The sequence below is a fragment of the Medicago truncatula genome, chromosome 5 (assembly GCF_003473485.1).
Source record: "Medicago truncatula cultivar Jemalong A17 chromosome 5, MtrunA17r5.0-ANR, whole genome shotgun sequence".
Lineage (NCBI taxonomy): Eukaryota > Viridiplantae > Streptophyta > Magnoliopsida > Fabales > Fabaceae > Medicago > Medicago truncatula.
Window position 1 is genome coordinate 13140309 of NC_053046.1, and position 12486 is coordinate 13152794.

Genomic DNA, 12486 nt, shown 5'->3' on the forward strand with positions numbered 1-12486 from the left:
ATATTGTTCAATGATAAAATATACCTTCATATTTGGTGAAGTAACATGATATGTCAATTAATAAATTGACACGGAGTATTAATAGAATAATCATCAAAGTAATCTTTAAATTTGTAACAACTTGTAATTTTTGTCTATAAAATATCACAATAGACAAAGACATCTTAAAATTTGTAAGAGATTAATTAATTTAGTCATTAGATTGTAGTGCATAAGATGAAACACTGGACATAATTGAAATATTGAATTTTTTGATTCTTCTTTCTCATCCAAAATCAAATCCTTAAGTAAAATTCCTTTTCATCACATTCATATCAACCAAGGTTTTATATGAATGACATAGAAGATTAGGGATTTGGTTTTTTATGAGGAAGAAGAAGGTACAAAAGTTCACTCCTTCAAATTTGTCCGTATAACATGCCATATACATGATTGCGTATGTAACAGAAAGACTTAACAAAATGAATAAGTTGATTGACCTCAAACAAATTCATGGATGTTTTTCATTCCTAATCGTAAATATTGCGGACTAAAATTATTTACTCCAATATAGAGATATCTATGACACAATTTTTTGTAATATAATGACCAATTATTATATTCATAGACAGATGATTTAAATATATCTATATTAACATATACTCTGCCTATATACTCTCCCAATTGTTCGATCAAAATCAAATAATCTAAATAATAAATTATAAATTAAAAATATATCTTAAACTCTGAATCGTTTAATATTGTTCAAACAAACAATTTAAATGTAGTTGATTGCGTGCAATCACACCTTACATAATCAATTAAGTTGTCACATTGTGGGAGAAAAAAGTTGGTTGGTTACATATGGGTTCCCCAAAATGTGAATTAAGTTGGGCTGGGCAGAATGTTGGAATTTAATTATTAGTATTTTATCTCTCTAATCAAGTCAAGAAGCCACAGTTGTCAAACAAAGGTCAAGAACTACAAAACATTTATGTCTATAGCATTGTGACAAATTCTAAGCTGGTACCTTATAATTGTACGAAGTTAAAAATTAGAAATGATCATTTTATGTTGGTTGTGACTGAAAACGGACGAGATAATTTGTTCCAAAACATTCTGCTGTATTATTATTTTTCATATATTAACCTTTAATTTTCTATTTTATTCTATTTAAGACATATTAGACACTAAATATTAAATTTGGACATCTTTAACTTTTAATTTCATCTTGTTCTATTATTCATTCCTTAATTTTAAAACTAGCTATTTACGGTAATTATCTATTCATGGATGCTGAAAGAAGTCAAAAAGAGAATGGAATCATATGAATGCATACGATAAGTTTGAGAAAAATACTATGTTGGAAGATAAAATGAAAATAAATAGATTACACATCAACTACTAAATTTGAACTGTGCTGCCTGATTTTACTGTTACTGTGTTTGTCATTTTTGATGTTTTAGAAGACAAAACTTGCACGTCTTGTTTGTGAGGATAAAGGAGTTACAGCTTCCTTTTTATATTTAATGTTTGTTTTTAATAAACAATCATAGTTGGTATCTGACCTAGTGATTTAATTTAATTTAAAAGATTAATTAATTTCATCAAATGAAAAATTGTTTGCAAAAAATTCAAGTTTAATTTTTAGAAGGGGATAACATTTGTTACTTTTATGATAAGCCTTGTTGCATTGTTAATTAATTAAATACATATCAATCAGTCCAAAGTGACCAGTTATTTTAATGTCCCCTTATAAAATTGTTAAGTCCGTTTGATTGTTACACATACAGATAAGGATAAACATAAATCCAAAAAAGAATTATTCATAGCCAGCCTTTATTTATTTTCATATAATAATACATTGATCACGTATTTGCATGCATAACACAATTAATCAAATGATGAAGAAACCAAGAATCCATTAGTTTCAAACTTTTCCTTAAAAACAACCTAAAATGTATTCTTTCAATGAAAACAACATTGTAATAGCTTTGTTACAATCTCCTGAAAAAAACACCAACCGGCCTTACAATGTCCTTATATACATCCTCAGCACACCATCCCCTCAGTTTAGGAGCACTTCAGAACATGCTATGTTGATCTGAAATTCTTCTAAACATTTTATCAAAATCAAAACTTAACTTGCACCTCAAGAAAATGAAAACACAAGGTCTTGAACTTGAAACAGTGATTGACATAAAGCATAAACCTGTTAGTTTCACTGGAGGACTTGAATTTGAATCTCTTACATACACAGTGACAAAGAAGAAGAAAGTTGATGGAAAATGGTCGAATGAAGATGTGGATTTGTTGCATGATATAACAGGTTATGCACCAAAGGGTTGTATCACTGCAGTAATGGGACCAAGTGGTGCTGGAAAATCAACTTTATTGGATGGACTTGCTGGGAGAATTGCAAGTGGGAGTCTTAAAGGAAAAGTTTCATTGGATGGAAATAGTGTGAATGCAAGCTTGATTAAAAGAACTTCTGCTTATATTATGCAAGAAGATAGGCTTTTTCCTATGCTTACTGTCTATGAGACTTTGATGTTTGCTGCTGATTTCAGATTAGGGCCACTTTCAGCTGTTGATAAGAGGCAGAGAGTTGAGAAGCTTATTGAGCAGCTTGGCTTATCAGTAAGTGGTTTTTATTTCAACCTTCAAAATTATCTCCTCCATGTACTAATATCTGTCACTAACTATATAGACAAGACACCTTAGATTGAAGTCGTGTCTAGTGGCTACCACGTGTCTGTGTTGGATGCTGACACGACATTGACACATGTGGTTACATTTATTTAATCTATTTTGTCAAATTATTCATATTGTTGATGTGTCAGCGTCGTGTTTAATGTTTGTAATTATTCAAATATCAGTAAGTGTTTTTTTTCAACCTTCAAAATTATGATCTCTCCATGTACTAATATGTCACTAACTATATACACAAGACATCTTAGATTGAAGTCGTGTCTAGTGTCTAACACGTGTCTATGTTGGATGCGGACACGACACTGATACACGTGGTTATATTTAGTTATTCTATTTTGTCAAATTATTCATAATGTCGACGTGTTAGTGTCGTGTCCATGTCTGTGTAAGTAATTCATAGGTGATTGATTTATAACAAAATTTTAGAACATGATCATCTTTTTTGGACAAAAGATGTATATGACACTTTATTTCTTTGCATAAAATTTTCTAAGATGAAATGATAAACTATAGAATTATACAATCAATCCTTCCATCTAATATCAAAAAGCTAAACCAGATATAATCAATTAAGGTCTTTCAACCTCTAGTTGATCATCATCATTAAAAAATTGAAAAGTTTTAGTATTAATCATTATGGTCATTTTGATGTCTATTTGAAAGGAATTGTCTGCTAGGTTTCAGACTGTCTACAAAGTTGTGTCCTCAACAAAAAACTAAAAAAATAGTTTTATACTTAGAATTAGGTCAATAATATTTAAAGTAGTTACAAATTAGTTATGATTAGTTGAAAGTTGGTTATATCAGATCCAAATCAGTTACGATCAGTTGAAAGTTGGTTATATTATTTAAACAACTTTCGACTAATCATAACTAATTAGGTATGTTAGTGGTTCAATATTGTTTATACTAGTGATCTTAAGGTAACTAATATAATCAACTTATCATAACTAATTTGTAACTAACTAAAATAAGATTGAACTTGTTCTAGTCAACATCCAACTGTATCGAACAATAATCAGACGCTAGACCATAGAATAAATGTTCAATGTGTGTCATACGGGTGTTGTAAGAGGTCAATCTCCAACATATGTGTCGAAAACTCAAATATATTTTCAACCTGACGTGTTGGTGCGACAACTAAAAACAAACTTAAACCTTTTCTAGTTTTCCCCTTTGTTTTATTGATTGTGATTTTTGTTGTATGCATGCAGTCATCTAGGAACACCTACATAGGAGATGAAGGCACAAGAGGAGTCTCTGGTGGAGAGCGCCGCAGAGTCTCAATTGGCGTAGACATAATCCATGGACCTTCACTCCTTTTCCTAGATGAACCAACTTCAGGACTAGACTCAACAAGTGCTCTTAGTGTGATCGAAAAACTACATGACATAGCAAGAAATGGTAGCACAGTTATTCTCACAATCCACCAACCTTCATCAAGAATCCAGCTTCTGCTTGACCATCTCATCATCCTTGCTAGAGGACAACTCATGTTTCAAGGATCACTAAAAGATGTTGGTCACCATTTGAATCGAATGGGACGAAAAATTCCTAAAGGAGAGAATCCAATTGAGAATCTCATTGATGTGATACAAGAGTATGATCAGTGTGATTTTGTTGGTGTTGAGGTGCTAGCTGAGTTTGCACGTACCGGAATGAAACCACCTCTTTTGAGTGATATGGAGGAAATAATTTCATATACTAATTCCATTGCACCTTCACCATCTCCTTTGCATAGAGGATCTAAATATGAGGAAAAATCTCAAGATTTCTCTTATTCATCACAAATTAGCAGAAGGAGTTTGAATGATGAGTTTGATCATAGTATTAGAAGTCCATATAATAACACACCAATGTCATGGAGTGCTAGTAATAGTGCAGCTTTCTTGAAATTCACACCCTCAAGACTTAAAAATGAGAACAAGGTGCAAAAGCCTCCAAGGTAAAGCATTTATTCAACAATACTAATTTATATGATTACTACTAACATGGTTTACAATACATGATTATTGATTGAATGGTAAATTGATATATGCAATCAAAATTAGATGTAAACTTGTAATATACCATATTGTTTTTGTGTGATGTGCAGCCATGCTTCCCCTGGCATCTACACATACTCAAGTGAAATCCTTCCAGCAACACCAACACCACATAGCAGTGACTACGTAGTCGACGAGAATGACTACCTTACACCAACAAATAGCTCACAAGAACATCTAGGTCCAAAGTTTGCAAATTCCTACATAGGAGAGACATGGATCCTAATGCGCCGCAACTTCACAAACATACGGAGAACCCCCGAGCTTTTTCTATCAAGACTAATGGTCCTCACCTTCATGGGAGTTATGATGGCAACAATGTTCCACAATCCAAAAAATACCTTACAAGGAATCACAAATCGTCTCAGTTTCTTCATTTTCACAGTGTGTCTGTTTTTCTTCTCTTCAAATGATGCCGTCCCTGCCTTCATCCAAGAGAGGTTCATCTTCATCCGCGAAACTTCTCATAATGCCTATAGAGCTTCTTGTTACACCATAGCTAGCCTAATCACTCACATGCCGTTTCTTGCGCTCCAAGCTTTAGCCTATGCTGCCATTGTTTGGTTTGCTTTAGAACTTAGAGGCCCATTTATATACTTCTTCCTTGTTCTCTTCATTTCTCTTCTTTCGACAAATTCGTTTGTTGTGTTTGTGAGTTCAATTGTTCCAAACTATATCTTGGGTTATGCTGCTGTGATAGCCTTCACTGCCTTGTTTTTCTTGTTTTGTGGATACTTCTTGAGCAGCGAGGATATTCCGCTTTATTGGCGTTGGATGAACAAGGTTTCGACAATGACATACCCTTATGAAGGACTCTTGATGAATGAGTATCAGACTAATGAAACTTTTGGATCAAATGATGGTGTATCTATTACTGGTTTTGATATTTTGAAAAGTCTTCATATTGGTACTGAAGAGATTAAGAAAAGGAACAATGTGCTTATAATGTTAGGTTGGGCTGTTCTATATAGGATTTTATTTTACATTATTCTTCGTTTTGCATCAAAAAATCAAAGGTCCTAGTAGAGGAAAAATGTGTGATAAAGTTAACAATTTAATTTCTTTTGTATAATGCAAACATATTGTTTGGATATTTGTTGCTTCAATGTATTGTATTTGAACAAGGTTTATAAATTGAGTGATCATTGTATTGTACCTCTCACAATAAATCAAATGAAGGGATAGTGGTTTGAATTTGTTATCCAATGATAATGAAAATTTACCAATAATTTATAAGAATAATTAAACAAAACCATATCATTCACTTTCTTTTATTTTTTAATTTATGTAAAATGATCAAATGCGATAATTATTATGGACATACAAAATCTTTTGAAATAGAATTCAATTTTCATCTAGTCAATGACTCATATTATCAATTTGAACCACGTCAAGCATGTTATGTAACTTGAGCTATATAGATTTAGTTAGCATCATTAGCATTTAAAAGACGAGTTTGACAATTGACACCCTCAAATCCATAGATAAAGATGACTCATATTATTAAAATGTTTAAAATCTTAGATTTTTGAATATTAAAGAGACTCCCTTGTATGTGTCAAATCTAATTTAGAAAAAAGTAATTTATTGTCAAAAAGATCTAATATAAATTTTTTTTTGTAGTGGTTAGAGTTTGAACCCTGAACCTTATGTATTTTTTATGAATTGTCTCAACCAACTGAGCTAAGCTCACGAGAACTAATCGAACTAATCTAAGTTATTTTAATTACATAAAATAAGGGTTTTGATCATATGAATAACTAGGTGACAAAAATTATTAAAGAAATATGCCAATAAATTCATGGGGAAGTATCAATTCCCTTTGTCGAGTATAGGCAAGCCCAAATCATCACGAAATAGTATTTGGACTATTTGCAAACTTTGCCTAACACGTATAATATACATTGCTGAAAAATCTCTAGTAATCTAACTGGAATAGGATTCTCCTCATTTCTCAAAAAATATAGAGTTTAATCAGAGGAAGTTAAACAAAAACTAAATACTGCTTCATCCCTAATTATAAGACCCTTTTGAAAAAATAATTTGTCCCTTTTTATAAGACCCCTTTGATGTTTCTAAGTACATTAATTATTTCTTTACCAACATACCATTATTTATTTTGCATTTTTTCTTCAATCAACAATAAATATTATATTGAAAACATAAATTTACTCTCTCTTAAGGATAAAATTGTAAAAATAATAGTAATTATATACAAATTTAATACTACAACCAACTTTCTTAATCTCCGCAATTTTGACAAAAGACTCCTGTATTTAGGGACGGAGGTAGTAGTATATATCTTACCATCATTATTATTTTCTTGTCAAAAAAAAACTTCAAATAGAGTCTTACATTTTTTAATAAATTGAGAGAATCTAAACTCAAACCGAAAAGCCTAAATAATTAATTCATTGTTATATGTCATCATAGAGTCTCTACTAGTATTTCAAAGTTTTGGATTATTCATTTCAAACTATCACAAAATTGAATCACATCATTTTATTTTTTTTCCTTATTATTTTTATTTACATAGCTTATATTTATAAGGGGGTACATACATATTCCTAACCTTTAATTTATAAACTCGTATGCCTTAAAGTCTTCCATGAATGACCCAATGAAAGGCGATGGCAATTAACATCGAAACTTACTTTATGCACCTGCGTTTTATTTTATGTATGCCCCTTTTGCTCACAATGTTATTGTAGAATATTTCTTTTAGAAAAACTAGTTATAAAGTTTTTATTTACATTTTTTTTAGAAAAATGGTTTATGAAAGAATCATTTTTGATGTTTTATCCGAGGCTTGCATGCTTAGGAATGTTCGATTAACTTCTTAATTTTATTTTCTCTCTTGTACAAAAAAAAAAAACTAAGATAAACAATTTATTGGAAAAGCAACGGAAAATCTCCACACAAAAATCAAAGAAAAATACAAGATAACTCACACATTTACATTGTAAATCCTCTTATGTAACTTCTATATGAAGAAAATATAATTAAAAACCCTCTCAACTACAATTTTTTCAAGTGAAAATTGCAAACTCTCAATACACACAATTAGACAAACCCTCGGTACATCAAAAAGATTAAAATTATTGGAATGAAGAAAACTCAAACTAATTCTCCATATTTGTAATAACTCTTTACGTCATTTTCCTTCCCACTATTTGATGTGGGACTCAAATATGTATCCAATTTACCACAACATAATTTTCATTCGTTCAAAGTTTCACATTTCTTTACTTTGTTATCGGCTTTATCCTTACAAAAACTATATCATCATCATAAGTAACCACATTTTCAAAAGGAGCACTATTCTACTTTTCTCACAAAGACTCGATGAATTTTGGACATTTTACCGGTATGTGATAAAATTCTTCACAATAATGAAATTTGACAATACTAATATATCTTGGTTGCAGATTTTACCAAATTGACCACCATATTTTTTTTCGTTGCCCACCTTTAATTACTAATATTTGATTGTCTTGAGAAGATTTATCAATATCCATCATTTGTTGGCTTTCTTTTATCGATCTCATCTCATCACCTCATCTAACTGCAATTTTCATGCTAACATTGATTGCACTAGTGATTTATAAAATTTGGGAAATGAAGCCAATGAAGGTAATGCTTGCTCTTCATCTTTGATAGTGTCATTTGTCTTTGTACATCTAGATATCAACTTGTTAATCTAAATAATATGATCAAGATAAATGTTAAGAATATTCTTTTTTCAACACTTATTATTATATTTGATGAAATTCACGTGAGTTTTCAACACATTATGTGGGTTCATGTTGATTTCATGCAGTAAAGTGTGCGTTAGAGTGAATATTGAAAAGAAAGTGTTCCTAACACTGTTCATTTGATCAAACACGTTACCTTTATCTTCTATCTTCAGCGAATATAGCCTCGTTTTCACCATTAATTATAGGTTGGTTAATGGGATTGACGCATACATTCATTCTAACAAATCTCAAAATTTCTTTGGACATGTACAATCACTTTTGTTATGTAGTAAATGTAAGTTAGAAGTCTCACATTACTCAGAAGACCAATGACTTAATGTTTTGAATAAAGATGTGATGTCAAACTCACTTGTATGGTTGCTCCTGGTTCAATGTGAATAGTTTCCCGAACAATTAAACTCTTAATAATTTGATTTCACTTTTCTTTTGCTCAAAATAAAAGAATAAATTTTATCCAAAATCTAATATTGAAGATTGTTACCAAAAAATAAAATGAATAGAGATAATCTTAACATGACTAGTACATGCATGATGATGACTGCATCAAGGTTTTGAAAATCCTGTTAACACCCAGCTTTGAAATTACCGGCAAAATATAAGATTTTATGCAACTTGTAACGCTGACTAAATAATACCGAAAGTAACAAAAACAATTTATTTATACAAATTATTTGGGTACTACAAGTACAACTTGATCACTTTATAAAAATAAAAATAAAAAGTACAATTCGATTACTTGAAGTATGCTAAGGAAGACCAAGTAAAACATATCAACATCTATCCTTTCTGTAATTACAATGCTTTCCAATAATTTGGATTCTCATGCCTATAGGTTGATTCCATAAAACGAGATAACTGCAATCAGCAAAAACTAAAAATGCAGTTAGTAAATTGAGAGTTGTGAATTTAACATGCCAAATGTTTGAATTAGAGTTGGTGTGTTAACATGAACAAGAGACTTTGATCACTTAAGTGAAAGGTCAATCATTCGATTTGTTACTCATCTGCATGTGGAAAATAAATCGATTGGGAGGAAAGAGCTCACCATATATGTTTCACACGTTTCCTGACGGAAATCAATTACTATGAAATGATAGTTAAAACTTTAGACATATAACATGATAACTTATAAACAAAACAAAAATTGGTATGTTAACGGGTTAGGTTGGTTATTGGTTCAATTTGAGGTCTAAAAGGTTGAATGAACAATCTGTATTTTTTTAAGTTAAACTCGTATCATTCCAACTCGGTGATGAGCAAATCTGTTTGAGTCGGATTATTGGATCCATGATAAATAGTTTCTTAAATCTAAAATAAAATAAAATTTAATAACATTATTTTTCATAAAAATTTCAATACCGGCTAAATCCTACAATTTAAAAATTTAACACTTACATAAAATAGAAACATTTTATTTTAAATCATCATAAAAACCTTAAAATACATTAACAAAAATTTTATACAATATTTTTTTAACGGGTTGCATTTGCATGTTGAAGAATTTGAAATCTTAACCTTGTTATATAAACCAAAACACTTTGGATTTGAATGGATTGGATTGATTTGAATTATCAAATGAACATGTCACACGTGAACACCTTAGATTAGAGTTTACCAAGTAATTAAGAATTGTTTTGTATGTTTTCAAATTGCAAAGTTGGGAAACAGATAAATCGTGACACGATTTGGTAAGCGTGTCACGATTTTGGTAATGTCGAGAGCTGTTTTTAGGGTGTTCAATCGTGACAAGATTTTGGGTAAACGTGACACGATCTTTGACTTGCTGGACAAGTTTTCAGGATAAGGTTGGTCGTACCTTGGGTCGTACGCATCAATCGTGACACGATTGATGGAAAACGTGACACAATTTTGACGCTGAAGACTGCTATATAAGTGTTCTTTGCAGATTTTGAAGTAGAGTTTGAAGAGAGAGAAACTTAGAAAATCAAAGGAGGTAACTTTATGGTTGAGGGTCTTTGATTAGAGTTCTCTTGGGTTGGGAAACATTGTAAACACCTTGGTGAGTGAAAATCATTGAGTGTCTTGTTCATTGGTGAGATTGGAAAAAATGGTAGAAATTAGGGTTTTTCTTTGTGAACTTGTTGAAGCTAATTTCTTGTAACTCTTTTGTATCTCTTTGTAAGAACTCATTGATAGTGGATTGGAGAGATCAATCTCTCCTCCAGAGTAGGTCAAATTTGGACCGAACTGGGTGAACAATTTTTGGTGTGTTTGTTTCTCTCTTCTCTCCTTTTATCTTTTGCTTGTGGTTTTGTGTTTTTCACTTTGATTACTAGATTAGATCTAGGTGTTGTTATTGTTGTTGTTGCTTGTGTTTACTTTAAAATTGGTTACTACTTTCCTTTACTCCACACATCATAGTTTGTATTAGTGTGATTTTGAGTTCGAATTCACAACTAGAATTACAAATTATAAATTTCAACTTAATTTATTTTGTGAAAAAACAATATTACAACCTAATTTCTTAAATTTATAATATCATTTCCAATTAAATATGGCAGTTAAGGTTCCTCAACGTGACAGCACTCCAAACACATTTTGGAGAGGTCGCCTCCAACAACTTTCTTTTCTTTTATATATTTTGTTTCCTTGCCCCATATAGTTATATGATATACTTTTGTTTACATGTATTATATACTAAAACTCTTACATTCAACTTTGAAAAAGAAAATAGGAAGAACGACTATCATATTGAATAATGATCAATACTATTATTAAGCTAAAAACAAAATACTCATTCATATAAATTGTAAATCCTGAATCCTACCATATATAGCAGTCTGATCTGATTAGTGCAAATTTAACCAGATTTAATCATAATAATATTTTGTGCACATAGTTGACCATTTGATATTTTTTTAGGAGAGAAAGTTTATAACATTTCTTTAGATATCAAAATAGTGATACGGTACCCCTACCAACGCATGAGCAACCTTATTTGTTTGCCTCCAAATAAACAAGTTTTTTATTTTTTATTTTTATTTTTTTTTAAATTGATTTTTGTGGCAGTATTTGTAATACTTAATGTAGTATTGTAGTGTGTATACTATTTTTCTACACACAAAATTATCAGCTCTCTGATCACATAATCTTCTCGTAGTAATTCCAAGCAATATATATGGAAACAGTAAATCCGTAATATTTGTAAGCAATTATGTAGACAAAAAAAAATCAGCCAAATCTTTATAAATGGATGCGCTAGCTTAATTTGTGAAGTAGTTTTCAGTCAGCTCATGCTGAACAGTTATGGTAGTTTTACAAGGATGTAAGGGGTTACTTGCTCTTTTGTGGTATCATTGAGCCACTTTCCACTTTCTTAATTCTTTGCTATCAAATTTAAATATATTATATTATTGTAGGAAATATGAAAAAGAAACCCTAGATGCTTTAATTGTGCTAAGCATATAAGATACAAAAAAAAAAAAGTCTAATCTCTTTTGATAGGAAACTGACACAAGGTTCGATCCTCAGAACCAACTATGAGACTAATTTTTGCTTGAATTGGTTAATCAACTGCATCGCACTCATTGAATAAAAAAGTACGTTTAGATTGACGGTGAATTTAACATAATCACAGTTGACCACTTTGATTTTCACGAAAGTTGCATGTAACTTTCGTGCTTGAATATAAAGTCACGGTGCCACAATGGTTTTGTCAATATCGCCGTGAATCCAAACATGCACTTAATATGTTTTTATATTAATGGAAACCTATGTATATAAATATAAAATACTTAAGCATATATATCCTTGCAACAATACCAAAAAAGTTTAAAATTTGCTCCAAAGATACTATTCACGGTTTCTATTGTGATGCATCCATGGAATGAGAAGGAAGAAAACAGAAGAAGACGAAGGACTGGTCTGTCCAATTATTTAAACCATATGAATATTTTTATATACAGATAATGAAGCAACCACCACTAAAACAATAAGAATAAATAATAATGTTCAACATCATCAATAATAAG

The 12486-nt window shown here is 30.7% G+C and overlaps 1 protein-coding gene across 1 annotated transcript; it reads left to right on the plus strand.

Annotated features, from left to right (window-relative positions):
• Window positions 1–1864: 1864 nt before the first annotated feature.
• On the plus strand, window positions 1865–5862 carry LOC11407838 (ABC transporter G family member STR2-like). The gene is made up of 3 exons (NM_001424622.1): window positions 1865–2619; window positions 3906–4636; window positions 4787–5862. The coding sequence occupies exons 1-3, from the start codon at window positions 2140–2142 to the stop codon at window positions 5757–5759; spliced, it is 2184 nt and encodes a 727-aa protein (NP_001411551.1). The 5' UTR covers window positions 1865–2139; the 3' UTR covers window positions 5760–5862.
• Window positions 5863–12486: the final 6624 nt, after the last annotated feature.

Coding starts and splice junctions, on each gene's coding strand:
- LOC11407838 (NM_001424622.1), top strand. CDS start 2,140: ATGAAAACACAAGGTCTTGAACTTGAAACAGTGATTGACATAAAGCAT. Junction 2,620..3,905: donor TTGAGCAGCTTGGCTTATCA/GTAAGTGGTTTT, acceptor GTATGCATGCAG/TCATCTAGGAACACCTACAT. Junction 4,637..4,786: donor AAGGTGCAAAAGCCTCCAAG/GTAAAGCATTTA, acceptor TGTGATGTGCAG/CCATGCTTCCCCTGGCATCT.